This window comes from Oncorhynchus nerka, linkage group LG22 (genome assembly GCF_034236695.1).
Source record: "Oncorhynchus nerka isolate Pitt River linkage group LG22, Oner_Uvic_2.0, whole genome shotgun sequence".
Classification (NCBI taxonomy): domain Eukaryota; kingdom Metazoa; phylum Chordata; class Actinopteri; order Salmoniformes; family Salmonidae; genus Oncorhynchus; species Oncorhynchus nerka.
Window position 1 is genome coordinate 50,993,205 of NC_088417.1, and position 27,533 is coordinate 51,020,737.

At 41.4% G+C, this 27,533-nt stretch overlaps 1 protein-coding gene across 2 annotated transcripts; it reads right to left on the reverse strand.

The window, feature by feature from the left end:
* Positions 1-15,498: 15,498 nt before the first annotated feature.
* LOC115105308 (transforming growth factor beta activator LRRC32-like) lies at positions 15,499-27,404 on the reverse strand. Of its 2 annotated transcripts, none has more exons than XM_029627211.2 (3): positions 27,290-27,404; positions 24,960-25,056; positions 15,499-20,071 (listed from the first exon to the last, which is right to left on the reverse strand). In XM_029627211.2, the coding sequence occupies exons 2-3, from the start codon at positions 25,050-25,052 to the stop codon at positions 18,149-18,151; spliced, it is 2,016 nt and encodes a 671-aa protein (XP_029483071.1). In that variant the 5' UTR covers positions 25,053-25,056; positions 27,290-27,404; the 3' UTR covers positions 15,499-18,148. The 2 variants fall into 2 exon arrangements, with proteins under 2 accessions (XP_029483071.1, XP_029483070.1); XM_029627210.2 differs by lacking the exon at positions 27,290-27,404 and adding an exon at positions 26,461-26,853.
* Between the last annotated feature and the right edge of the window lie 129 nt (positions 27,405-27,533).

Consider the following 27,533-nt stretch of genomic DNA (forward strand, 5'->3'; position numbering starts at 1 on the left):
GAAAAGTGAATGGGTTTCTGTAGTGGGAGATGATGGCTGCGTCTCTAATGGCGCCCTATTCCCTATACAGATGTAGGTTCTTAATTTGATCACTCTTTTGTTGCTGAGAATTTTCCTGCATTACAGGAAATGCAAACTTGTAGTGTATTCAAGGTTTAAAAAGGCACCTAAAGCTTAATTTCAGACTTGATTTGCCCTAGTGAAAAATGTATCAACCCCTACAAAAAAAATGTCCATGATAATAATAATAATAATTTACATTTCCTGTTACTGTAGGATTATTTACCTCCTGTAGCAAACTGGCTCAAATTAAGATCCTACATCTGTATAGTGCAATGAGAGAGAAAGTGTGAGTGTGCACTGTGGGCATATTAGTGTACTTACAAGTGCGTGACCGGGAGAAGGTTCTGAGTCCGTGACTGATGATGACTCGGTCCACTGCCCATCTGTTTCACGTCAGGAAAGCATGTGTACTTGTGCATGTGTGCATAGCCTTGGCTGTGCCTGGCTCCTTGCTCTCCGGGCCCCCTGGCTCTGACTACCTCCCTCTCATAAGGTTAGCAGACTGAGAGGAGACATATACACATTCATATTATTCATGCAGAGCAAACATTGCGCTCCTTTACTCATGGCATTATATCATAGAGCTCCCATACTCATCCCTTATCTCACCACTCCTCACCCCATCCCTTCTTTATCTCCAAGGAGCATGGGAGAGATCAAGGGTGACCTCATGTATGGTTTAACCCCTATCCGCACTCACTGAAACACGCTTCTACAATGAAGTGTTTCATTCTAAACTTCATCTGAAAATGTTTTACCCTAGTATCTTTAAGACTAGTTACTAGCAGACAGCTCTTGTGCGTCTCAGATCCATATTCAAACATCGGGATGGGAGGGTGTGTCACGCCCTGACCTTAGTTATCTTTGTTTTCTTTATTATTTGGTTAGGTCAGGGTGTGACAAGGGTGGTTTGTGTCGTTTTTGTATTGTCTATGGTTTTTTGTATGTTTATGGGGGTTTCTAGTCCAGGTGTTTATATGTCCATGGTTGCCTAGATTGGTTCTCAATCAGAGGCAGCTGTTTATCGTGGTCTCTGATTGGGGACCATATTTAGGTAGCCATATTCCTTGGATAGTTTGTAGGTTGTTATTCTATGTTTCGTTGCCTTTTCTGCACTAGCCATATTGCTTCAAATCAAAATCAAATTTATTTATATAGCCCTTCGTACATCAGCTGATATCTCAAAGTGCTGTACAGAAACCCAGCCTAAAACCCCAAACGTTTTGTTGTTTTGTTTAGTTCTGTTCAGTGTTCTCTCTTTAATGAAAGAGTTAAGTTCGCTTACCACGCTGCGCCTTGGTCTCCTCATCGTTATGACGAACGTGACAGGGTGGAACACAAATAAGAAGACTCAGGATAATGGAATCAAACCATATGCCGCTTAGCTTTCCTTGATGAATCAATTGTTTGCATGAAAAACAAAAAAACACAATTCCAAACATTTGGTTTGTTCTCTTTGAGGTGTGTCCAAGAACTTGCGCTTTATGAAAACCAGGTTGGATCTGTCTGTTTATTGTTTTGCATGGCATTTTATGGTCTTTTACCGGAGTCTGGAAAGTAATGCCTGCTAAAGAATCTAAATATCCTGCCAAATCACATGTGCTAGGATTTAATTTAATAGTCACTATTTGAAAAACATGACTAATCAACAATGGCCATAATCCACCAGTCTTTCTTAGAGGCTACACAGTACGTTTGCCTCTGTGGGTGGGTGCACCTAAGCCAAAAGGTGTCCCCTAAAATGGATAGAAATATTGTCTAGAAATGACCTCATTGGACAGAAAGGGGCACAACCTAAAACTAAGGTTTCATTCATTGATTATTGTTATATCATATGTCTATAAGTACCATTAAGGAAATATTCAATCCATTTGACGTGAACAATTTGTAACTGAACTTCCCTACAACCTCTTTAAAGAGTTAACTCGGGTCGTTTCACCTTTTACAGGTTTTATAGATAAATAGGCTTTTTGGGATAATGCACCTCTAAATCTAAACAGATGCTAAGTTTGATCATAATTACAGTTTTAAACCCAGGCTGACTTCACTAGACAACTTCAGCTTCAGGGGGAAAAGCAGGAAAGGAGTGTCTACCTCTCTTTAACATGGGATCGTTTGGATCTTCAAGAGTGAAATAAAACAATTGGGTGGCGTTTTATTCATAACTCAAGTCATTATTTGTATATATGAGTGGTTTGCTATCGTCCGTATGATCTTTGTATTTGTACTTCCCTTTTGTAAATAAAAAATATCAACTTTGACGTGCTTTTGAAATGTCCTTGTGTCCCACGGAGACCAGGCCCCTTCTGGATAGTTTGTTAATGATGTGTTAACAAACTGTCCAGATGGAGGTATATGCTTTGAAGCTCACCATTTGAAAGTCAATTGTATCATGAGACATGGTATGTTCAGCGAGCTGCTCAACCTTTGAGATAGGTATTCTGTAGAGGCAGAGATGGACTGGCCATAGAGCAATTCTGGCAAATGGCCGATGGGCTTGTCGATCTTCAGTGCAGAAATATGATTAATTGGATAATAAGGGGCCTCAAAAAAATTTAAATAAAGGGCTGGTGTGTTAGAATTGCCCAGTCCATCCCTGAATAGAAGGGTGGTGCAGTTTGACATGAACAATACTCTCTCCCCTGACTCAGTGGTGACTGATGTTCAGTGACTCAACACTACTTGAGTCACAGCCAAAGACGAATGTGATTGAGGTCTGCTTCCAATTAAGAAACTGCAAGCATCTCCTGTACTCCGCTCTTATCTCGGGCCATGTCATAAACAAGTCCAAATACTGTAGGAGAAAAAAAAATCAAGACAGGAAATCTGCGTCAAAGGAAATGATGCCTTTAGGGCGGGGTGGCATGGAGTTGCCAAATACATCTGTCTGGTAAAGGAACAGAAGAAAACAAGGTGCGTGAGGGTTGTGTGCTTACATGTGAGAGAGAATGCGTGAGTTTCATTTTGGAGCGTTTAAAGAGTTTTTGGTACTTACTTTTAGAGCTTACTTACTTTTATGTGGATAATTGCGAGACATAGGTTATTTAACTCACTTTAACAAAAATAGATTTCAGTTAAATAGATGACATACAGTATTGTGCAGCTTTAGATTTGTATGTTTGTGTAAGCACTCGGGGAATTCCGAATCCGAGTTAAGTGCGTTTAAAAGGAGCATAATTCCTTTTTATACGTGTATTCTGCCCATGAACTTAAACCTGATAATAGCATGCTATTCACTCATTGGGGGTGGAGATCAAAGAAATTAAGGTGTGGCAGAGGTGTGTTTACAGATAAGCCATATTCTGACCTTGACTTAATTCCCTCATAATTCCACCACCTCTGTGCGCGATGAAACAATGAATAAGATTAAGTAATCTGTCAGGGTTCCAAGTGGAACAACATCTACTTAATTTTTTCAGATAGAAATAACACCATTTGCCATGCCCTGTCATTTACAAATTGATATTGACAGTGATGTAGTGGTACAAAAATAGATGGGTAAACGCTTATCGCCGTTCATGGTGAGTAAAGTATATACAGTTGAAGTCGGAAGTTTACATACACCTTAGCCAAACACATTTAAACTCTGGTTTTTTACAATTCCTGACATTTAATCCTAGTAAAAAAAATCCTGTCTTAGGTCAGTTAGGATGAACACTTTATTTTAAGAATGTGAAATGTCCAGAATAATAGTAGCGAGAATTATCAATTTCAGCTATTATTTCTTTCATCACATTCCCAGTGGGTCAGAAGTTTACATACACTCAATTAGTATTTGGTATCATTGCCTTTAAATTCTTTAACTTGAGTCAAATGTTTTGGGTAGCCTTCCACAAGCTTCCCAGAATAAGTTGGGTGAATTTTGACCCATTACTCCTGACAGAGCTGGTGTAACACGAGTTAGGTTTGTAGGCCTCCTTGCTCGCACACGCTTTTTCAGTTCTGCCCACAAAATTTCTATAGGATTGAGGTCAAGGCTTTGTGATGGCCACTCCAATTGGAGCAGTGGCTTCTTCCTTGCTGAGCGGCCTTTCGGGTTATGTTGATATTAGGACTCATTTTACTGTGAATATAGATACTTTGTACCTGTTTCCTCCAGCATCTTCACAAGGTCCTTTGATGTTGTTCTGAGATTGATTTGCACTTTTTGCACCAAAGTACATTCATCACTAGGAGACAGAACACCTCCTTCCTCAGCGGTATGACGGCTGCGTGGTTCCCATGGTGTTTATACTTGCGTACTATTGTTTGTACAGATGAACGTGGTACATTTCAGGCATTTGGAAATTGCTCCCAAAGATGAACAATCTTTTTTTCTGAGGTCTTGGCTGATTTCTTTTGATTTTCCCATGATGTCAAGCAAAGAGGCACTGAGTTTGAAGGTAGGCCTTGAAATACATCTACAGGTATACCTCCAATTGACTCAAATGATGTCAATTAGCCTATCAGAAGCTTCTAAAGCCATGACATCATTTTCTGGAATTTTCCAAGCTGTTTAAAGGCACAGTCAACTTAGTGTTTGTAAACTTCTGACCCACTGGAATTGTGATACAGTGAAATAATCTGTCTGTAAGCAATTGTTGGGAATATTACTTGTGTCATGCACAAAGTAGATGTCCTAACCGACTTGCCTAAACTATAGTTTGTTAACAATACATTTTTGGAGTGGTTGAAAAACGAGTTTTAATGACTCCAACCTAAGTGTATGTAAGCTTCTGACTTCAACTGTATAGTGTACCTAAATGCCTTCTAGATATGCATTCGTATAGGGTACTTTCCAAAGAACCGTTCTACTCGGTTTGAGAATGGCAGCGGTGAGTGTCTGGGAAGTCTGCAAGTGTTTGTGACATCCGCGTTGATATTAGCTATGAACAGAAGAACAAGATAAAATTCTGTTTTTTCGTTCTGGAGTTTTAGTACGGGCTTTAGCACTGGACACCTGTCAAAACAGAAGGTCCTGAGGAATGTGTTAATCTGAAGGAGGCTATGAGAAAGGGTCCTCTATTGTCTGTCTGGGCTCAGCCCTGGGGACGTCATATCATGGAAAAAAGATAAATCCGGCTGCCTTGGCAAGTAGTCTCCAGTTGATGCCATTTGTAAACTGGCTAACGCCACTCTGTTGTATGTGGCCTTACTGTAATGTAGTGGAGATGGGAGCACAGAAGTACTGGTTCATCTTTTCCATTTTTACAGGACATAGGACACATAACTATACCAGAGCTTCAGAAAGTGTCCACTGAAAACTTGGTTCAATGAAGTCCCCACTGGGCACAGATGTCAGTTCAACGTGTAGTTCTGGTTTACATCCATGTCATTGGATTTAGGTTCAAATTTGGGTGAAGAAAATACTAAATTCCTTTAAGTTGATGACTTTTTGCAAATCCAATCAGTTTTCCACATTGATTCAATGTCATCGCATTGATTTTTTTGGTTGAAATGATGTGGAAACAACCAGTTTTTGTGAAGTGGGGCAGCAGGTAGCCTAGTGGTTAGAGCGTTGGGCCAGTAACCGTAAAGGTTGCTAGATCAAATCCCCCAGCTGACAAGGTACAAATCTGTCATTCTGCCCCTGAACAAGGCAGTTAACCCACTGTTCCTAGGCCATCTTAACTGACTTGCCTAGTTAAATAAAAAGGGGGGGGGTTATTGTCTCTGGCCAAAGACTTGATCAGTGTCATTTTGATGGTTATAGATCTTCATTGCGTGATGACTGACTGTATCTACTAAGTAGATTGAACTTGCTTACACACACACACACACATACAACTGTTAAAAATAGGTGAAGTCCTCTAGGTAGTTTCAGTGCCTATTTACTGATAGAATTTACGCAATGGTTTCTTGTGAAGTGATACATTTAGTTTATGACAGTAATTCAACAATAGATCTCTGTAAAAGCATATCAAACGTAGCCAATTTTATCTTTCAAGCTGTTACATTATTTTGTAGTGGAAATGTTCAAAAGGTAAAATTCAAATGTATTTGAAGGGGGCCTTCCGAGTGGTACAGCGGTCTAAGCACTGCGTTGCTGTGCTTGAGGCGTCACTACAGACCCGGGTTCAATCCGAGGCTGTATCACAACTGGACATGATCGGGAGTCCCATAGGGCGCCACACAATTGGCCCAGCATCGTTTGGGTTATGGGGAGGGCTTGGCCAGGGGGACTTTACTTGGCACATCGTGCTCTCCAGCGACTCCTTGTGGAGGACTGGGCGCCTGCAGGCTGACCTTGGTCTTCAGTTGAACAGTGTTTCCTCTGACACATTGGTGCAGCTGGCTTCTGCCTAAAGTGGTCGGGTGTTAAGAAACGTGGTTTGGCGGGTCATGTTTCAGAGGACGCATGACTCAACCTTCACCTCCTTAGCCTGTTGGGGAGTTGAAGCGATGAGACAAGATTGAAATTGGAGGTAAAATACAAAATAATACATGTAATTATGTTGAAGGTGAATTTTTAAGCTGTGCTTTGAAAGTTATCCGCAACCATGGTCTCAGTGCATTTCCAGTTAGGGGGACTGATGAGCTCTACAGCACTCACAACTCAATTGCTGGTTGAAAACTGTTTTCTGCCCCTCCCAAAATATAGAATTTGTAGATAATTGGCCCTCTTTTTGGGACTCACCCACAAGCAGGACCACGCCTGGCCTGCTGAGGAGTGACGTACTCCATCCTAGCTGGAGGGGTGCTCTCATCTTATCTGTGAACATAGACAGGGCTCTAACTCCTACAGCTCCACAATGAGATCGGGTGCAGACCAGGCAGCAGGCTATTAGCCACCATGCCAGCTTAGTGGAGTCTGCTACTAGCATAGTCAGTGTAGTCCGCTCAGCTATCCCCATTGAGACTGTGTCTGTGCCTCGATCTAGGTTGGGAAAAACTAAACATGGCAGTGTTCGCCTTAGCAATCTCACTGGAATAAAGACCTCATCAATTCCTGTCATTATTGAAAGAGATTGTGATATCTCACATCTCAAAATAGGGCTACTTAATGTTAGATCCCTCACTTCCAAGGCAATTATAGTCAATGAACTAATCACTGATCATAATCGTGATGTGATTGGCCCTTCCTGAAACATGGTTTAAGCCTGATGAATTTACTGTGGTAAATGAGGCCTCTCCTCCTGGTTACACTAGTGACCATATCCCTGCGCATCCCGCAAAGGCGGAGGTGTTGTTAACATTTACGTTAGCAAATTTCGATTTACAAAAAACTAAATGACTGCGTTTTCATCTTTTGAGCTTCTAGTCATGAAATCTATGCAGCCTACACAGTCCCTTTTTATAGCTACTGTTTACAGGGGTCCTGGGCCGTATACAGCGTTCCTTACTGTTACGCAGCTTTTTCACTGCCTTTCTGATGACATACAATGTATATGAAACGCCTCAGTCTGGTTTTAGACCCCATCATAGCACTGAGACTGCACTCATGAAGGTTGTAAATGACCTTATCTCTGTGGATGGTTTGTCCTCTGACAAATCAACTGTAAATTTCGGTGTTCCTCAAGGTTCCGTTTAGGACCACAATTGTTTACTTTTAAACTCAGACAAAACAGAGATGCTAGTACTAGGTCCCAAGAAACAAAGAGATATTCTGTTGGATCTGACAATTAATCTTGATGGTTGTACAGTCATCTGAAATAAAACTGTGAAGGATCTCATCGTTACTATGGACCCTGATCTCTCTTTTGACGAACATATCAATAATATTTAAAGGACAGTTTTTTTCCATCTTCGTAGCATTGCAAAAATCAGAAACTTTCTGTCCAATAATGATGCAGAAAAATGTATCCATACTTTTGTCACTTCCAGATTACAGTACTGCAATGCTCTACTTTCTGGCTACTCGGATAAAGCACTAAATAAACTTCAATTAGTGCTTTTCACGGCTGCTAGAATCTTGACTAGAACCAACAAATGTGATCATGTTACTCCACTGCTAGCCTCTCTGCACTGGCTTCATGTTAAAGGCTAAGGCTGATTCCAAGGTTTTACTGCTAACCTACAAAGCATTACATGGGCTTGCTCCTACCTATCTCTCCAATTTGGTCCTACCGCACATACCTACACGTACGCTACAGTCACAAGATGCAAGCCTCCATACTGTCCCTAGAATTTCTAAGCAAACAGCTGGAGGCAGGGCTTTCTCCTACAGAGCTCAATTTTATGGAATGGTCTGCCTATCCATGTGAGAGATGCGGACTCGGTCTCAACCTTTAGGTCTTTATTGAAGACTCATCTCTTCAGTAGGTCCTATGATTGAGTGTAGTCTGGCCCAGGGGTGTGAAGGTGAACGGAAAGGCACTAGAGTGACAAACCGCCCTTGCTGTCTCTGCCTGGCCGACTCCCCTCTCTCCACTTGGATTCTCTGCCTATAACCCTATTACGGTGGTTGATTCACTGGCTTACTGGTGCTCTTCCATGCTGTCCCGAGGAGGGGTGCGTCACTGGAGTGGGTTGAGTGACTGACGTGATCTTCCTGGCCGGGTTTGTGCCGTGGGATAGATTTTTGTGGGCTCTACTCGGCATTGTCTCCGGGTAGTAGGTTGGTGGTTGAAGATATCCCTCTAGTGGTGTGGGGGCTGTGCTTTGGCAAAGTGGGTGGGGTTATACCCTGCCTGTTTGGCCCTGTCTGGGGGTATCGTCAGACAGGGCCATAGTGTCTCCCGACCCCTCCTGTCTCAGCCTCCGGTATTTCTGCTGCAATAGTTTATGTGTCGGGGGGCTAGGGTCAGTCTGTTAAATCTGGAGTATTTCTCCTGTCTCATCCGGTGTCCTGTGTGAATTTAAGTATACTCTCTCTAATTATCTCTCTTTTTCTCTCTCTCTCTCTCTCTCGCTCTCTTTCTTTCTCTCTCTCTTTCTCTCTCCTCTCGGAGGACCTGAGCCCTAGGACCATGCCTCAGGACTACCTGGCCTGATGACTCCTTGCTATCCCCAGTCCACCTGGTCATGCTGCTGCTTCCGTTTCAACTGTTCTGTGTGCGGCTGTGGAACCCTGACCTGTTCACTGGACGTGCTACCTTGTCCCGGACCTGCTGTTTTGGACCCTCTCTCTACCGCAACTGCTGTCTCTAACTCTGAATGATCGGATATAAAAAGCCAACTGACATTTAATCCTGAGGTGCTGACCTGTTGCACCCTCTAGAACCACTGTGATTATTAATATTTGACCCTGCGGGTCATCTATGAACCTTTGAAAATCTTGGCCATGTTCTGTTATAATCTCCACCTGGCACAGCCAGAAAAGGACTGGTCACCCCTCAGAGCCTGGTTCCTCTCTAGCTTGCTTCCTAAGTATTGGCCTTTCTAGGGAGTTTTTCCTAGCCACCGTGCTTCTACATCTGCATTGCTTGCTGTTTTGGGTTTTAGGCTGGGTTTCTGTACAGCTGATGTACATCGGCTGATGTAAAAAGGGCTTTATAAATTCATTTGATTGATTGATTATTCTGTATGTAAATTCGAGACACTCAATTTAGTATGATATGTTACGAATTACGATTCATATGATATGTTAAGGGTTAGGAGTTAGGTTAAAGGGTTAAGTAACCTTCTATCTCATGTAACCATACCAAATGTAAGATGTCAGATTGTCAGATTTCAAAACAACTTTACGGAAAAAGCATAATCTGAGTACGGCGCTCAGAGCCCAATCCAGCCAGAGAAATATCCTGCATTTTGGAGTCAACAGAAGTTAGAAATAACACTATAAATATTCACTTACCTTTGATGATCTTCATCAGAAGGCACTCCCAGGAATCACAGTTCGACAATAAATGACTGATTTGTTCCATAAAGTCCATAGTTTATGTCCAAATAGCCACTTGTTGTTAGCGTGTTCAGCCCAGTAATCCATCTTCATGAGGCGCGAGCACTTTGTCCAGACAAAAACTCGAAGAGTTCAGTTACAGGTCGTAGACACAAGTCAAACGATGTATGGAATCAATCTTTAGGACGTTTTTAACATAAAACATCAATAAGGTTCCAACCGGAGAATTGCTATGTCTGAAGAAAAGCACTGGAACGAGAGCTAACTCTGTCATGAGCGCGCATCACGGGCCTGAGACACTCTGCCAGACCACTGACTCAAACAGGTCTTATGAGCCCCTCCTTTATATGATATCTAAAGATGGTTGATAAGTTGTAGAAACTTCAGAGTGTTTTCTATCCAATACTAATAATAATATGCATATATTAACATCTGGGACAGAGTAGGAGGCAATTCACTCTGGGCACGCTATTCATCCAAAAGTGAAAATGCTGCCCCCTATCCCAAAAGGTTAATGTATGAAGGTTAGATATTTAAAAAATATATTTTATAATTTGGCGCGCTTGCCTTTTCAGTGGAACGCTAGCGGAATGCCTGCCCTAGAAAGATTAAATAAAGTCCACCTGTGTGCCATCTAAGTGTCACATGATCTCTCACATGATCTCAGCGTATACACATGTTCTGAAAGGCCCCAGAGTCTGCAACAGCACTAAGCAAGGGGCACCACCAAGCAAGCGGCTCTATGACCAAGGAGCTCTCCAAACAAGTCAGGAACAAAGTTGTGGAGAAGTACAGATCAGGATTGGATTATAACAAAATATCTGCAACTTTGAACATCCCTTGGAGCATATTAAATCCATTATTACAAAATGGAAAGAATATGGCACCACAACAATCCTGCCAAGAGAGGGCCGCCCACCAAAACTCAAAAGCCAGGCAAGGAGGGCATTAGTCAGGGAGGCAACAAAGAGACCAAAGATAACCCTGAAGGAGCTACAAAGCTCCACAGGGGAGATTGGAGTATCTGTCCATAGGACCACTTTAAGCCGTACACTCCACAGAGCTGGGCTTTATGAAGAGTGGCCAGAAAAAAAGCCATTGCTTTTGGTGTTCGCCAAAAGGCATGTGGGAGACTCCCCAAACATATGGAAGAAGGTACTCTGGTGAGATGAGACTTAAATTGAGCTTTTTGATCATCATGGAAAATGCTGTCTGACGCAAACCCAACATCTCTCATCACCCCGAGAACACCATGGCAGCATCATGCTGTGGGGATGTTTTTCATCGGCAGAAACTGGGAAACTGAGTTGAAGGAATGATGGATGGCGTTAAATACAGGGAAATTCTTGAGGGAAACCTGTTTCCGTCTTCAAGAGATTTGACACTGGGACAGTGTTTCACCTTGCAGCAGGACAATGACCCTAAGCATACTGGTAAAGCAACACTCGGGTGGTTTAATAGGAAACATTCAAATGTCTTGGAATGGCCTAGTAAAATCCCAGACCTCAATCCAATTGAGAATCTGTGGTATGACTTAAAGATTGCTGTACACCAGTAGAACCCATCCAGCTTGAAGGAACTGGAGCAGTTTTGACTTGAAGAATGAGCAAAAATCCCAATGGCAAGATGTGCCAAGCTTATAGAGACATACCCCAAGAGACTTGCAGCTGTAATTGCTGCAAAAGGTGGCTCTCCTAAGTATTGACTTTGTATTTGAATAGTTATGCATGCTCAAGTTATTTTTTTTGTCTTATTTCTTGTTAGTTTCACAAAAAATACTTTGCATATTCAAAGTGGTAGGCATGTTGTGTAAATCAAATGATACAAACCCACCAAAAATTCCAGGTTGTAAAGGCAACAAAATAGGAAAAATGCCAAGGGAGGTGAATTCTAAAAGACACATATGGATTCAGAATTTGTCAGGATATTGTGCATTTCCACAAAACTCAAAACATTAATTGGAGATGGTCTGTAAGCTCTAGAACAGGGTTTCCCAAACAATATCCTTGGGCCACGTGATTTTTTTCTGGAGAGGATTTCAGAACGTGAAATGGGGTCAACTCGTCTGGGGCATGAGAAAGAGTTGCTATCTGTGAGATAGGCATTGGAGGTGGTGCTCACACTGCTCCTGAGCCTCTGCCTCACTGTGTATTTGAACTGGCAAACACAGAGAGGGCCAGACTGGACCCCCTTTAAATCCAGAAAACAAAATGAGAGAAATGTTGAAGTCATGGAATTGCAAAACGTAAGACATTCTCTCTGCTTTATTAAATCTCAACTAATATCAATTTATGAGTTTTGAGTTTAGGAAAACAATGAGGCGGCTTACACCCTGACCTGCTCTGGACTTTTTATGTAACACAGGGCACTTTTCAAATGTCTCTCGCTTTTTGAGTGCTCTACAAGAAATCGTTATCCTTTCAGGGTTTGGAATATTATTAAAAGATTAAAAAGGCATGAAGTGTGTGGCTCACAGGAGGCTGGTGAGAGGAGGATTGCTCATAATAATGGCTGGAATGGAGTAGATGGAATGGCATCAAACACATTGAAACCATGTATTTAATGTGTTTGATACCATTCCATTAATTATGTTCCAGTCATTACTGTGAACCCATCCTCCCCAATAAGGTGTAACCAGCTGCCTGTGGTGTGGCTGATTGACAGCACTTTGTATTGGCTCCAGGAACATGGATAACGTCAGAGGATAGCAATCCAGTGCCACCACCAATTCCAGAGAGCAGTAAAAACCCTAGGACAAACCTCAAATTGCCATCAAGCAAAGACACTTGAGGGGTACATCTCAAAAGTCTGTCCTGGATTCCTTGATTCTTCGACCTCCTCAAAATGCAATGAAGGAGAAGATATGAGGTTATGAGAAGGAGATCAAGGAATCATAGATCCAAGGAATTGAGGAAGGACTTTTAAGATTCACCCGAGGTCTTTCTGATGAAGTGTTGTATTTGTATTTATTATGGATCCAGCAAAATTAAGGCAGTTTATACCATTTTAAAAACATTACAATACATTCACAGATTTCACAACACACTGTGTTCCCTCAGGCCCCTACTCCACCACTACCACATATCTACAGTACTAAATCCATGTGTATGTTATCGTGTGTGTGTGTGTGCCAATGTTTGTGTTGCTTCACAGTGCCCACTGTTCCATAAGGTCTTTTTTAATCTGTTTTTTAATCTAATTTCACTGCTTGCGTCAGTTACTTGATGTGGAATAGAGTTCCATGTAGTCATGGCTCTGTGTAATACTGTGTGCCTGGATTGTGAGATGCACGTACAGAGTGTTGATTGTCGGTTACTTAACATGGAGTTAACTCCCCAGCGTGGGACTGCTAGACACTGGGTGGATGGGAGACACAATTTTCAAACAAATTGAGTCTGGAGCAGTTGTTTGGATCTTCCTGCCAATCAGATTTTGGATTCTGAGGATGAGGATGTAGATTACGTCTGTTAGCTCATGTAAACAGTCTTAGTTTGGGGCTCCTGTGGCACTAAAGCCCACCTTTTATGTAACCAAATCTCCATGTGTTGAGGTTTCAATGTCATCCCTCACATTGTTTAGGTTAGATGGGGAAAACCACAAAATCCTGGTATTTGCAGGGCGGATAATGACATGACAGTTAGTATAGCAGCAAAGACATAACATGTTCTATTGTGTTTAAGAAATTAGTTGTCTGCGTTGCAGAATAACATTATCCACCTACCTCTGTTATTGACACAGTACACTACTGTAAGGAAGGCCAAAGAGTTGGAACTATTTTGAGACATTACATCTGACTTATGAGTAACATCTGAATCAAGGCGCTATTTATCTGTTATATACACACTCACCATTACTTATACATTTGGGGTGACTTGGCAGAAAGTGAAAGCTTTACTGTGGCTTAAATATTTTGATGACACGCCCTTACTAATATGTGAATCGTTTTGCTCATCGACTGTGGGGTCCCTCCTATCGCCATTCATGACACAGATGCACAGGCATTTCCCACCCAACATCAAATACTGCTCCCTCTGATAGGTTCATGGTACATGTACCAAATGCTTGCTCAGACAGTAAATTACCTAACTGCCTGTCCTGCTTATGGGGGATCTTTGAGTCACAGGTCCCAGGGGCCAAGGGAAAGAAGCACTCAGTCTGTGATGGTGAGCCTCCCCAGGCCTCACACCCACACAAACAAACAAACAAACAAATATGCTCGCACACACTCACGTTTGCACACATGAACATACGAACACACACATGCACACAAACACACATACGTTTCTATGTCACTAGTCTATAAAAGTGGCCCTTACTGCGCAATCAATAGGGGCCCTTTGGATTGGGGCCAGCGTGAATAATGACATAGATCACTCACCCTGCTTACTACTCTAGTAGTAATGGTCGCTCCAAGAACTTCTTTTGGTACTCCGGGACTTCCAGAGTTTGTGATCACCTAAACACACTACCAGACATAGAGCTGTCAAGCCCTTGTGCTCATGTTGAAAGAAAGGTCTAGTTTATTAAAGAAATCGTCAAACGGTTATCGGCGAGGTAATGGTACAGTACATGTAACCAAATAAATAAGAACCAAGTTTGGTTCTTTGTAACTTTCGCTGGCCCTCAGTTTGGAATTTACCTCAGCAATCTAACACAGGAGTTGGGTGAATTTATTTTAATTAAAAAGTGCAGGGCCTAAAGTGCAACATTCAACTCAGGCTTTGAGAGGATGCACAAAATAAGTGTGTGCTCCTTTGGGGTTTCAGGACGAAAGAGTATAATCTTACTAAGATGATCCCTGTGGGTGTCACATCCAATAACACAGGCCTTATTTCACAAATACCTCAGAAACAATGGTTTATTTTAACACACACACACACACCCCTGGTTTTCTGTGGGTAAGCAGGGACACTTTTGACCATGACAGGATCCAAACACACTATTAGAAATGGAATCTCGCAGCACACCTTTTCACCGTGCGGCGTTAAACCACAGTGAGAGGTTAATAAGAACACAACAAAAGAAGGAAGCAACCCAAAACAACACAACAAACCGATAGGGGTTGGTCCATTTGGAAATGAATCAGCCAATAAGACGTCAGTTTATATTTATGTGTCCTGAGGTCTTTCCCATGAGCCTGCATCCTGTTTTGAGGGGTTCGAGGGGACTTGTGCTGCTGTATGGCTGCCAGATCAGCAGATCTCAGCCCCTTAGGTTATACAAATAGAGATGATAGGCCACTGTTCTCAGTGGAGAATATAGTACACTGTGCTATCTGTGCCCAGGGAAACAAATCAGAGAACCTTTTACTGGCAACGGTGTCAGTTCTATTATTAAGCGTCTTCCCATAACCATGACAGTGTTTTTAAAAATGTATTTATACAGGTTTTTTCTCATTGAGATAATATCTCTTTTGCAAGAGAGACTTGGTCAAATTGCATTAGAAGCCCCTGTCTCATCTGCTCAGGAAAATGAATGACCTGGTTCATGTTCATTTAGGGCATTCTGTGGGAAATGATTTACAACATTAAATAGAAAATACAAATGAGTGTTTCTTATTGGACAAAATCCAGGTAGTCCCTCCTCTCTTTTTTTCGGTTGTTTTGTGCCCAATGAAAATGATTCTGTTTAGTTGCATAGCTCTTAAAGCTCATATAAAAAACTAAGACAATATATTCTGTTACATAGATCATTTACTTAAGAAAATACAAACAATATAAATATATATATTTTACAGTAGTTCATAATATATTCATTGTAATATCCTTCAAATGCTGTACATGTAAAACACAGTGAACAGATAAACACAGAAGCAAGAGTGCAACTTCAATTTAACATTGCATAAGACTGTACGTAACACTGTCACGAAATTGACATAACACCATCAAAACCATTCTCCATTTATGCTAATATTCTTTCTTTATTAGCTGTAACATGCACAGCCGTAGCTTTGACTTGCCTGCATGGCATCCAAACAGCCAACCTAACATTTTGATACACGTGTGACTTATATTTTATTATCATTGTAGTGTCAATTTATGTCAAATGTTGGTCATTGACTGTAGTCAATGGTGGATGTCACTTCAAGCAGCAGGTGACTTATCTTGTCATCTCTATACATTAGTTTGACCTTTGGCGGTTTCACTTGAAGTTCAGTCATACGAGCGGGAAAAAAGCAGAACAAGAGGGTTACCCCAAATGCAGTGACTGTGACTCAGCATGTCACAGTGAGAAACAGGATGGAACTGCTCTTCTTCTAGTGTTATCTCTGAAATAAATATCTATTCATATGGTTTAGGACATACTTTCCTCACCAGGGATTTCCCGTGGCTTGTTATTCTTGTTTAAAATAGTCCCTAACATTACAAAATAAAGTAAGGAATCATATCCTACATTCTATGACATTCAACTTATAAATGCACTGTAATACAGACTTAATAGGAATGACAACTGTGTGAATTCAGTATGTATGTAACAATGTCCCATATAAAAGGCAGAAAGCTAAAACAAATGTAATTCAATGAACTCTCTACAGGTTGGTCAGTCCTTGTTGTCACTTTGTAACTGCATTGTTCTTGTCACAAGCTCTCCTCCTCATCATTCTCACTGACCTGCTGGGGCAAGTGTTGGGTAAGGACAATCCACGACTGGGGAATTTCTAGTGTTCATGATTGGTCTTGTGGGCTAGGCCTATGCAGATAATAAGGGCAAGATCTCTTTACGAGAACAAATGCAACATGGATAGCTTCCACATGAATAGCAAAGCAATCTATCTTCAAAAACAACATTGATTGTCTCATCCTTGCAATTACATGATTTTCATTGATATGAAGTTGATCATGGAGATGGTGGTGGAAAAAGCTGAATGCTACGCAATTAAGGATTTCAGTCTGGCAGGGGTTCGCTACAGCATTGATTAAGCTTTGCCAAATTCTCTGTGAAGAAAGTGTTGGGTTGGTGTTATCTTCTCTCACTCCGCTCTGTCATTCAACTGACATATTGTAGGGAGACAACCTAAAGAACTAAGGGCCAGATTAGAATGCATTCAATAGGCTTCTTCTCTCCAGTGAAACAAAACAGGTCCTTGTTTCTGTTAAAGCCTCACTGATCCACTGTATCACTTAACTTATCAAACCGCTCATTTGCCTTCACAGCCTCTCCATGTATGGTAGCAACCGGAGAGGATTTCGGGGGGGAAATATATTTTATATCAAGGGAAAACCACATTGCTGGAACCCAGCGTTGTAAAATTGTGCATAATTATTTAGTACAGGCTTTTTCGAGAGTGAGTTCATCAAAAACAGGAAAGGTATCTGCAGTGCCCTACAAGCTGTTAAAACAAGCTACATTTTTTTTTTTACTGCAGGTGTTCCGACAGTACTGCTTCCTCTGGAGTTATTGCTTCAATCCTGTTTTTGGTCTCCACTTACCGCACCATACCTACTGTACATCTACCAGTGAAAAATACAAACATTCTGTTATGAAAATAATATTCACTGTAACTATCCTACAGAGGGTGAAACAATTCACTTCTATTTATGTCCCATAAACAGGAACTGTAAATTCTATAAAACACAAAGTGTATACTATTGTAGTGTCACAGTCATCTAAAGAACTGCAGCCATAACCTTCAAACCCTGTGGTTTCATAATGATGTGCTGATGTTGATATTAGTTGGCTCTCCACTCTGCCATTACATGGCATTGGCGGGGATGTTTGCATTATGTGCTCCCTACTTAGTGTAATTTAGTGGCATCAAACACACATTCAAAAGCAGGTTAATAATGTAAAAAAATGACAAATACAATCAAATGAATGTGCAAACTACAGCATTGATAAAGAGAGGCCTTGGTGTTTGGCCATAAATCTGGATCAGCAAATCTAATGCATATCAGCTGACCCCGTGCAGTCATAAAATATTTTGCCCAAGTGGAAATGGCTAAATGTCTATAAACTGTATGTGCACATGATGATGCTAATTATATGAAAAGTGACCACAATCACACTCTTGGGTTTTCACATGACTGTCTGTTATTCCCTAGAAGAAGAGAACAACATCTTCAATTTATGATACTTCTATAAACCACAAATCTGACCCAAAATGAGTCACAGTACTTCCTGGATGATCAAATGTAATGAAGTCATGTTGTTGTGGTCATGGTTTTTGTGTATTTATTTTTCTTTTAACTTGAAGACTTGGCTGCCATGTTCCGGAGTTAAATTAGGAAATAGTGCACACTTCACATTGAAAATTCTCTGCTTAGTAGTCCCTCTGAGGAGACACATTTCCAGCATCTCTTTCTCTCCAATCACAGGACACATTCTTCAGGCCCTGAAGCTACTGTTGAGGTTACGCCTCCTGAGGTGGCACACCTTGGAGAGCACCACCAGCACCACGATCAGCACCAAAGCCATCACCACAATGACGATGATGCTAGCGCTCTTACTGTCCAGCTTCTGACACTGTTCCTGCGTCACGCTCCTAATGTTCAACTCCACTAGCTCTGAATTCTCCATGTAATGGCAGGTTACTGTGGCGATGTCCGGGACGACCACATTGGAGCGTTGGAGCATGTTGAGGAAGCGGGGGTTGCTACAGCAACTGAGGGGGTTCGAGCCCATGTAAAGGGTTTTGAGCGTCCGCTCCAGGACCACGACTGTGTCGTACTCCAGGGTGACTAGGTTGTTGTTCTGCAGGTTCAGGGACTCTATGGAGGGCTCCTTGTTCCACAAGGGGAGAGCGCTCAGCTTGTTGGTGGACAGGTCCACAAATTTGAGACTGCTTAGCAGGGAAAGGTCTGTGTTCAGTTCTGTGATGTGGTTCTCTCTCAATGACAGGTGAGTTAGGAAGTTCTCCAGACCAGAGAAAGAATTCTGGTGAATATCCAAGCCTGGGTTTAGGGACAGGTCCAGCAACCTGAGCATGGTGCCATTGAAGGCATACGGTGGCAGAACTTCAAGACTGTTTTCAGAGAGGTTCAAGAAGTGCAAGCTTGGTATGGATGCAAAGGAGACACAGCCTGATGGATCCTGGGAGTTGTGGTCTGTCTGTGGTGGTTTTCGCTGTGAGGGGCAGACTTTCAAGTAGTTCTGCTGGAGGTGAAGGCCTCTGATGCTGGGCAGTCTTTGGAACGGTCCAGAGTCCATGTTTCTGAGAACATTCCCTTGTAAGAAGAGTTCCTGCAGTGACCTTAGGGTGTTCTCCCCAAACGAGAGTTTCTGTAGGGCATTGTAACTCAGGTCCAGGGTCTTCAGAGAGTTCAGAGGGCTCTCCTGATCTACAGAAAAGGTCCTGATACAATTATTACTGATGTTGAGGTGCTCAAGGGACACCATGCTGCAGAAGAAAGACTGCGGTATGCTATTGATCTGGTTGTAGCTCATGTTGAGGTACATAAGCCTTGAGAGGTCCTGGTGTAGGCTGGTTCCACCTGACTGTGTGTGAGGCACAAACGTGTCTCTGAAGTGCTCCATCTCATCCGCTGTCCCCGTGGTGTTGATGCTCATCAGGCGGTTACTGGACAAATCCAGGTACATGAGCTTGTTTTTTCTTGGGAGAACGGGGAAGTAGTAGATCTTGTTTTCCCTCAGGTCGAGGTAGAGGAGCTCGTACTCTAGGTCTGAGTCTGTGGTTTGGAAGCACTCCATGCTGTTCCTACTGAGGTTCAGCACCTTCAGTTGGGAAAGGTTAAAGTCAGTGATACAAGTGATGGAGTTAATGGACAAATCAAGCTCGGAGAGATGGATCAGCGAATCAAATGCTCCATCATCGATCTCTAAGATGACATTGTTGTGAAGGTCAATGTTTCTCAAGGCCAAAGATCCACAAAAGGTATCCTTGCCCACTTTGGTGATACTATTGCCATTCAGAGAAAGGTTAATGAGTTCTGGGGCTTCACTGAGAAAGAAGTCGGTCATCCCTGTGTACAGGCCATTGCCTGAGAGGTCAAGCCTCTTCACGGCCGCAAGAGGCCCAATGCTGGTTTTCAAAACAGCGAAAACATCCAAGTAATTACTGGAGAGGTCCAGCACTTGCAGATTGGTCATGTCTTTGAACAGACCCGGCTGGATGAACTGAATCTTGTTGGAGTGGAGGTTCAGATGATGAACGGTGGTGTAGATTGATAGAACCTCTTGGGTAAGGTTTTGTAGAAGGTTCCGAGATAGATCCAGCTTTTGGATGCCATGAGGAAGCTTGGCCGGAACAGTCCTCAGGTTCAGATCGTTGCAGTACACATCATTCTGTACCTGTGGACAAAACAAGGAGAGATAACTACATGAGCTTTGAACTTCACGGCACCACTGCACACTCCCAAATGACTGCAAGTCACCTTGACACTTTTCACTCTCACAAACCAAATGGTTTGTGCACATGTAGAGAGTTGTTTTATGGGCCATTGTATCTGTGTTTTTTGGCAGTCAAGGGAGACTGTTAGGCTTGTTGTGGGGTTTTCACCTCATAAAACAAGCTCTTGTTACACCCCCTCTTCCACCCAGGGATTTTCAGAACGCCTAGTGGACAAAGAGTCTCTTTCCATTATTATTTCAAACATTCAACGATTAACTTATCAGTGTGGCTGGTAATTTAAACCATATGGCATAAGCCCTCTCTCTAAATACAGCCCATAAAACACACATACGTGCACACGCGCACACACACACACACACAACTCACATAAAACAAAGTGGATTTAGGTTCATGTCATACATTTGAAGTCAGTAGCAGGCCTTCATTTGTTTTGTTAAATGTTAAGCTTTTTGAATGCCTTCTTCTGGCTTTTATGAACAAATGTTACCTTATACATTTCTGATTAATAACTTAACTCATATGCAATTGAAATAGCCTGCAAATCATAACAATATATGATTATATTGTTTATATACAATAAAGCTATCATGGGTCATATATCATTATAAGATCTAAAGATGTTATAACAGAAAGAGAAAGAAAGTGAGGTACAGCACATCCGTAAAACCCCAACTTGATGTTTCCATCTACTTATTATTCTAATTTAATCTCTTTGGTGCAATTTTCACAAGTATGTGGTACATTTTCACAAAACTCCAAACAGATAATCAAAAAGACAGTTGTTTCAAAACTTAATTGACTAAGTATAACACACAAAATCATACAGTCACTTATTCACCAAACTTAATCAGCGTTTCATCTAGAAATACTGTACATGTTTCACATTGCAATACACGGTCATATACATTTGAAGTCGGAAGTTTACATACACTTAGGTTGGAGTCTTTAAAACTTGTTTTTCAACCACTCCACAAATTTCTTGTTAACAAACTACAGTTTTGGCAAGTCGGTTAGGACATCTACTTTGTGCATGACACAAGTAATTTTTCCAACAATTGTTTACAGACAGATTATTTCACTTATAATTCACTGTATCACAATTTCAGTGGGTCAGAAGTTTACATTCACTCAATTAGTATTTAGTAGCATTGCCTTTAAATTCTTTAACTTGTGTCAAATGTTCCGAGTAGCCTTCCACAAGCTTCACACAATAAATTGGGTGAATTTTGGCCCATTCCTCCTGACAGAGTTGGTGTAACTGAGTCAGGTTTGTAGTCCTCCTTGCTCGCACACGCTTTTCCAGTTCTGCCCACACATTTTCTATAGGATTGAGGTCAGGGCTTTGTGATGGCCACTCCAATGCCTTGACTTTGTTGTCCTTAAGCCATTTTGCCACACCTTTGGAAGTATGCTTGGGGTCATTGTCCATTTGTGACCAAGCTTTAACTTCCTGACTGATGTCTTGAGATGTTGCTTCAATATATCCACATAATTTTCCTGTCTCATGATGCCATCTACTTTGCTGCAGTCCCTCCTGCAGCAAAGCACCCCCACAACATGATATTGCCACCCCCGTGCTTCACAGTTGGGATGGTATTCTTCGGCTTGCAAGTCTCCCCCTTTTTCCTCCAAACATAACGATGGTCATTATGGTCAACCAGTTCTATTTTTGTTTCATCAGACCAGAGGATATTTCTCCAAAAAGTACGATCTTTGTCCCCATGTGCAGTTGCAAACCGCAGTCTTGCTTTTTAATGGCGGTTTTGGAGCAATGGCTTCTTCCTTGCTGAGCGGCCTTTCAGGTTATGTCAACATAGGACTCGTTTTACTGTGGATATAGATACTGTACCTGTCTCCTCCAGCATTTCCACAAGGTCCTTTGCTGTTGTTCTGGGATTGATTTGCACTTTTTGCACCAAAGTACATTCATCTCTAGGAGTCAGAACACGTCTCCTTCCTCAGCGGTATGACGGCTGCATGTTCCCATGGTGTTTATACTTGCGTACTATTGTTTGTACAGATGAACGTCGTACCTTCAGGCATTTGGAAATTGCTCCTAAGGATGAACCAGACTTGTGGAGGTCTACAATTTTCTTTCTGAGGTCTTGGCTGATTTGTTTTCATTTTCCCATGATGTCAAGTAAAGAGGCAATGAGTTTGAAGGTAGGCCTTGAAATACATCCACAGGTGAACCTCCAATTGACTCAAATTATGCCAACTACCCTATCAGAAGCTTCTAAAGCCATGACATCATTTTCTGGGATTTTCCAAGCTGTTTAAAGGCACAGTCAACTTAGTGTATGTAAACTTCTGACCTTCTGGAATTGTGACACAGTGAATTATAAGTGAAATAATCTGACTGTACACAATTGTTGGAAAAATGACTTGTCTCGTGCACAAAGTAGATGTCCTAAGCGACTTGTCAAACCTATAGTTTGTTAACAATACATTTGTGGAGTGGTTGAAAAACAAGTTTTAATGACTCCAACCTCAGTTTATGTAAACGTCCGACTTCAACTGTATGTGTGGTAAAGTAGTCAATAGTTAAGTATTTGTTCCCATATTCATAGCACGCAATGACTACATCAAGCTTGTGACTCTACACATTTGTTGTACGCGTTTCCTCTTTGATTTGGTTGCATTTCAGATTATATTTTTACCCAATAGAAATGTATGGTAAATAATGACCTGTCATTTTGGAGGCACTTTTATTGAAAATAAGAATAGAATAGGTTTCTAAACACTTCTACATGAAAGTGAATGCTACCATGATTATGGACAATCCTGAGTGAATCGTGAATAATGATGAGTGAGAAAGTTACAGATATCATACCCCCAAGACATGCTAACCTCTCACCATGACAATAACAGCATTTTTTTTAGCGTTCTTTTGGGGAAGGTGGGTATTCACTATTCATTCAGGATTATCCGTAATCATGGTAGCATCCACATTCATAGAAACATATTGATTCTTATATCGATACCTATTCTTATTCTATTCTTAAAAGTGACTGCAAAGTGACTTCACCCGACATGGATGACAATACCCTCAAATTAAAGCCCACATTCTGCACTTTAACCTCATAGTCATTGTTTGATTTCAAATCCAAATGTTTTACGTATACAGCCAAAATAAGAAAAAATGCTTATCAGTCCCAATAATTATGAAGGGCACTATATGTATCTTACATGTTTTGTTATTGGATTAACTGGTTTTTAAAATAACAAAATTGAGAAGATATCATTATGATGTGCTTTGGTGACTAAACTAATGTACTCATTATATTCACAGTAAACATTGATTGTACGGTGAAAGATGTCTACAAACAAAATGTATGTACAATGAAAGCTTTTGTGTTAAAAGTGTCACCAGTTTGTAGTTTTGTTCTAAGAGTTTAGAAAATGCATCACATACTTGTGAAAATAGTACCAAAGCTATGAAATAAAACTTAGAGAATGCATAAACAATGAACACTGCCTCTAAAAATGAAAACATCTCCTTCTAGTCCGTTCCATTCAAACTGGCACGCTATGATATCAGTTCTTGCAGTCTAAAGAGCCAATTTCCTGCCCAGCTCCAATTCATCCTGCCTGTTTATACAGTTTAGTCGTTAGTAGTCAGGAATGCAATACATTCCCAGAACTACAGCAATATGAATTTCGTATCAGATATTGTTTTCTTGTGTCTTCGCAGAGGGTGGAAAAATTAGAGAAGGAAAACACCAATAGACTCTAATGTTCTATGGACTCAGGGCAGAAAGCTAGTGTATGCCAGAGCCTCCTTTAGTTAAAGACTATCAAAGAAAATTGTGTAACATCAGGTCCAGATTGATAGTTCCTGAGAGAGGGAAAATTCCCTTATGGAAAGCAGCCCTGGGGCTTTCAGCTCCTTAATATAAGGAGCTGTGGACGTAGAGCCGCTTCATCCAAATACGGAGCTAGACCGAGATTACACATTTGTCACGGCAACCATTTAGACAGAGGAAGTTAGTCAGCCAGTCTACCCAAGGAAGATGCCAAGAAGAGTCCGACTTTATGTCCAGCTATGTCTAAAAACGTACATTAATGTAGGTGCTTGGAGGATGAGAGTTGAACACACTGTCTGAAAGTGATTTGAGACATCACAAGCACAGTGCAGAGCTGTGAGGTAATGGAACATGTGCCTCCTCTATGGCTATAGTTTACTTGTATCTTGCACTCTCACACACACATGCCTATTCTTCTCCATCTCAAAATGAAACAGTGTAGGTGCGACTACATTTGGGTTATGTGGTCAAACTGTGTGTTCTGTTATCTGCTGTTCAGAGCATGAGGAAACAGCATGGCTAGAATAACAACAAGGATCGGTTTCATATCACAAGACTTCAATAGAAACGTTCTCTGCCACCAGAGAATTAGAAAGTAACCAATATATTTTGGATATACAGTACATGAGAGATTTGAGAGAAAACTGCCAAAACTCTCAGATAATAACATCAAGGTACACACAAGCAGTATTGCCAGATTTATCAATAAAACATAGGATACTCTATCAAAACCGATAACAGAAACATCAGTTATCAGCAATTATCAATACTATTCCTCCCCTCTATGTAACTATAATCAGGGGTCCCACATTAAAATATGTACCCAAATAACTATTTATTGTATTGCACACAGTAACAGTTTGTGAAAAGTGCATTACAAATTAAATGTATTCATATTTTACATGGCAGTTACATAGTTTACACATTACGTAGTTTCAGCTGACATACTTCTTTGTGGTTGACAGCTATGAAAACGTTCAACAAGTCAGCTACTGCGGCAACTCAGTTCAGGGTCACTTACCACTTGGCAGTGGGAGAGCTGGCGTGAGGGATGTAACAAGGATTCTGCCACATCACTGACAATAGCCAGGACCAGCCAGAGGTAGGCTGCCATGGTGCTGTGACACACAGAGAGAGGGGAGGAGAGAAGAGACAGAGCAGACATGAGTGCAGGAAACACAATGATGGGGTTATGACATGAACTGAGACCATCCACAGGAGGAATTCCTAACAGGGAAGTTGTTTCTCTGGACACGGTTGCCTTTGTTTGACTTGTCATTGTTCATTTATTCCACTTGTGACGTCAAATCGCTGGTACTAAAAATGCATGACTGATCTTAACTGAGAACGTCTTGGTTCGTTTTGGGAAGCCCGCACATACAAGGCTTTGCTTTGAATACTTTGCAGGACTATTAAATCCTGTGAGAGTTAAATTGTGATTATTTCTTAAATCATGAAAATGATTACGCTTGTTACCTCAATGTCTCTGGTGTCTGCTGACCACCAATTTCATTTGCAAACTTTTTTTGTATTTATTAAGGATCCCCATTAGCTGCTGCCAAGGCAGCTACTCTTCCTGGGGTCCTGGGGTCCACCAACATTAAAGCACTTAAACCTAATCAGTCACAATATGACCCTACATGAAAATATGGAATACTTTACAATATTTCAAGGAATGAGAGTAAAAGAGAGATTGGTTTGCTAAATAAGAGTAAGTGTAGTGGATACGTAAAACATTTTAGCATGCCACTATATTTAGTTCTTGTTCCTCTCAGGCTTGTTTTTAGTCTTAAGTGACGCAAAAGGAATCTCCCACTCAAGCCGAGATCTAAAAGGTTATTAATTATTATTGGAACAAAGGTAGTCTTTAACCAACAACAATGACTTGTTTTGGTTCTTACAGCTGAAGTGCTGACCTTTTTAAAATCGTAAATATGTACTGCCTCACCAGAAATAGTATAATGTGACTGCTAAAACTAATTCCAGAGATGAAAGTGTGATTCTCCCTCCGTGCCCTATTTGTCTTTTGTACAAAGCCTCAAAGGTCTCAGACTGTTTTTAGGTAGAATGAAAAAGTTGCAGAAATTAATAGAATTGTCGGGTCATACATCTACCGCATAAAGCAAGACTGTCATTGCATTACTTTTCTTTGACATGAGCACGATGCTATCCACATCACTCAGGTAACAGGGAAATACCCTTTGAATCCTCATTGAACAACGCTCGCCTCAGAGACTTCACAATAGCCCATTAGAACATAACTCACACATTCTCTCTCATATATTCATCTGTACACAAATCCACACATTTTCTAATTCTCTCCCTTACTCTTTTACATAGGACATGTCTTTACCTACTCCACAACCGCCACTGCTAAGTATCTCAGTCTCCTCTCCTCTGCCCTCTGTTGTACAGCTGAGGACCCTTCTACCCTTCTCCAAGGCATTCCTACCATTCACCTTAACCAGCAAGTAATAGAAACCACACACGTCAGCATATTATCGTTGTCCATAGGTGTTTACCTCTCTTCGAAATGGTTACTTTCCCCTGCAGTCTTCTGCTCATGCTGCTGCTCCTGTGGTAATCTTACATCCTCACTGACACACACTCCCACACAAACACTCTCACACACACAGCCGGCTCTACCCTGCGCCTTTCAGTGCTGGTCCAGGGCTAACACATCCTGTGAGAATATCCGGCATCATTGTTGCTTTCCCCCTTCCCTTTTTTAGGGAAATACCTTATATGGGATTGGGAAGTCCATTCCAGGCGTAATTCCTCCAATATCATACTAATTTCTCTCTCTATTTCTTCCTTTCTCTCTCTCTCTCACACACCTTCTCGCTATCTCCATTTAGTCACTTCTCTCTTCCTTTCTCTCTCACGCTGTCTTTCTCTTCTCTCTTTCTTCTCCTCCCTCTCTTCATCTATTGTTAATCAATCAGAACAACTGGGTCCTACTTCTTTGTGGCTTGTCATTCCCACATGTTGGCAGTTGCTCATTTTGGAACAGCTGTAGACATAGTGAGGTTATAAATTCCTTGCACCTTTCTGTAAACAATTAGGCATGCAAACACATAAACTTCTGAAAGCGCTCGGTTGAGAGGTTATTTATTATGTGGTCTCTGTGGCCAGCCTAGTTATCATACGCTAACCAGATTGTTATTCTATTCTTCGGAGAATGATAAACAAACATATTTACAAGACGTACAATTAGGTCACATGTCATGGACATATGGCTAACTTTCAAATACTGTTTAAGCCTCAACTGAAGATGTAAAAGACAGGCACATACAAGTGAGTGCGCACACACACACATACACACACACACACACACATACACTGGCTCACCATTTCCATCCAAGGAGACAATGTCTTCTGAGATGTTGTACCGTTCCAGAATTGAATGGCAGAAATATGTTCTTCTCTCCCCTAGTTCATCCGGAGGTATGCATGAGTCATTGAAGTGAGGGTCTGTCAGTGGCAGTGCGTTTGGCAGCATCCTCAGTCCAGTTATATTGAGCCCGATGGGGAATCCCATGACATGGTGTGCCTACCTACCCTAAGGGATAAAACTAGATTATCAAGTTTACAC

Bases quoted from the DNA above. Each gene is read 5' to 3' on its own strand.
- LOC115105308 (XM_029627211.2), bottom strand. From the start codon at position 25,052: ATGGCAGCCTACCTCTGGCTGGTCCTGGCTATTGTCAGTGATGTGGCA. The intron at 20,072-24,959 runs GTAAGTGACCCT...TTTTGTCCACAG, and splicing joins AGCTCTCCCACTGCCAAGTG to GTACAGAATGATGTGTACTG.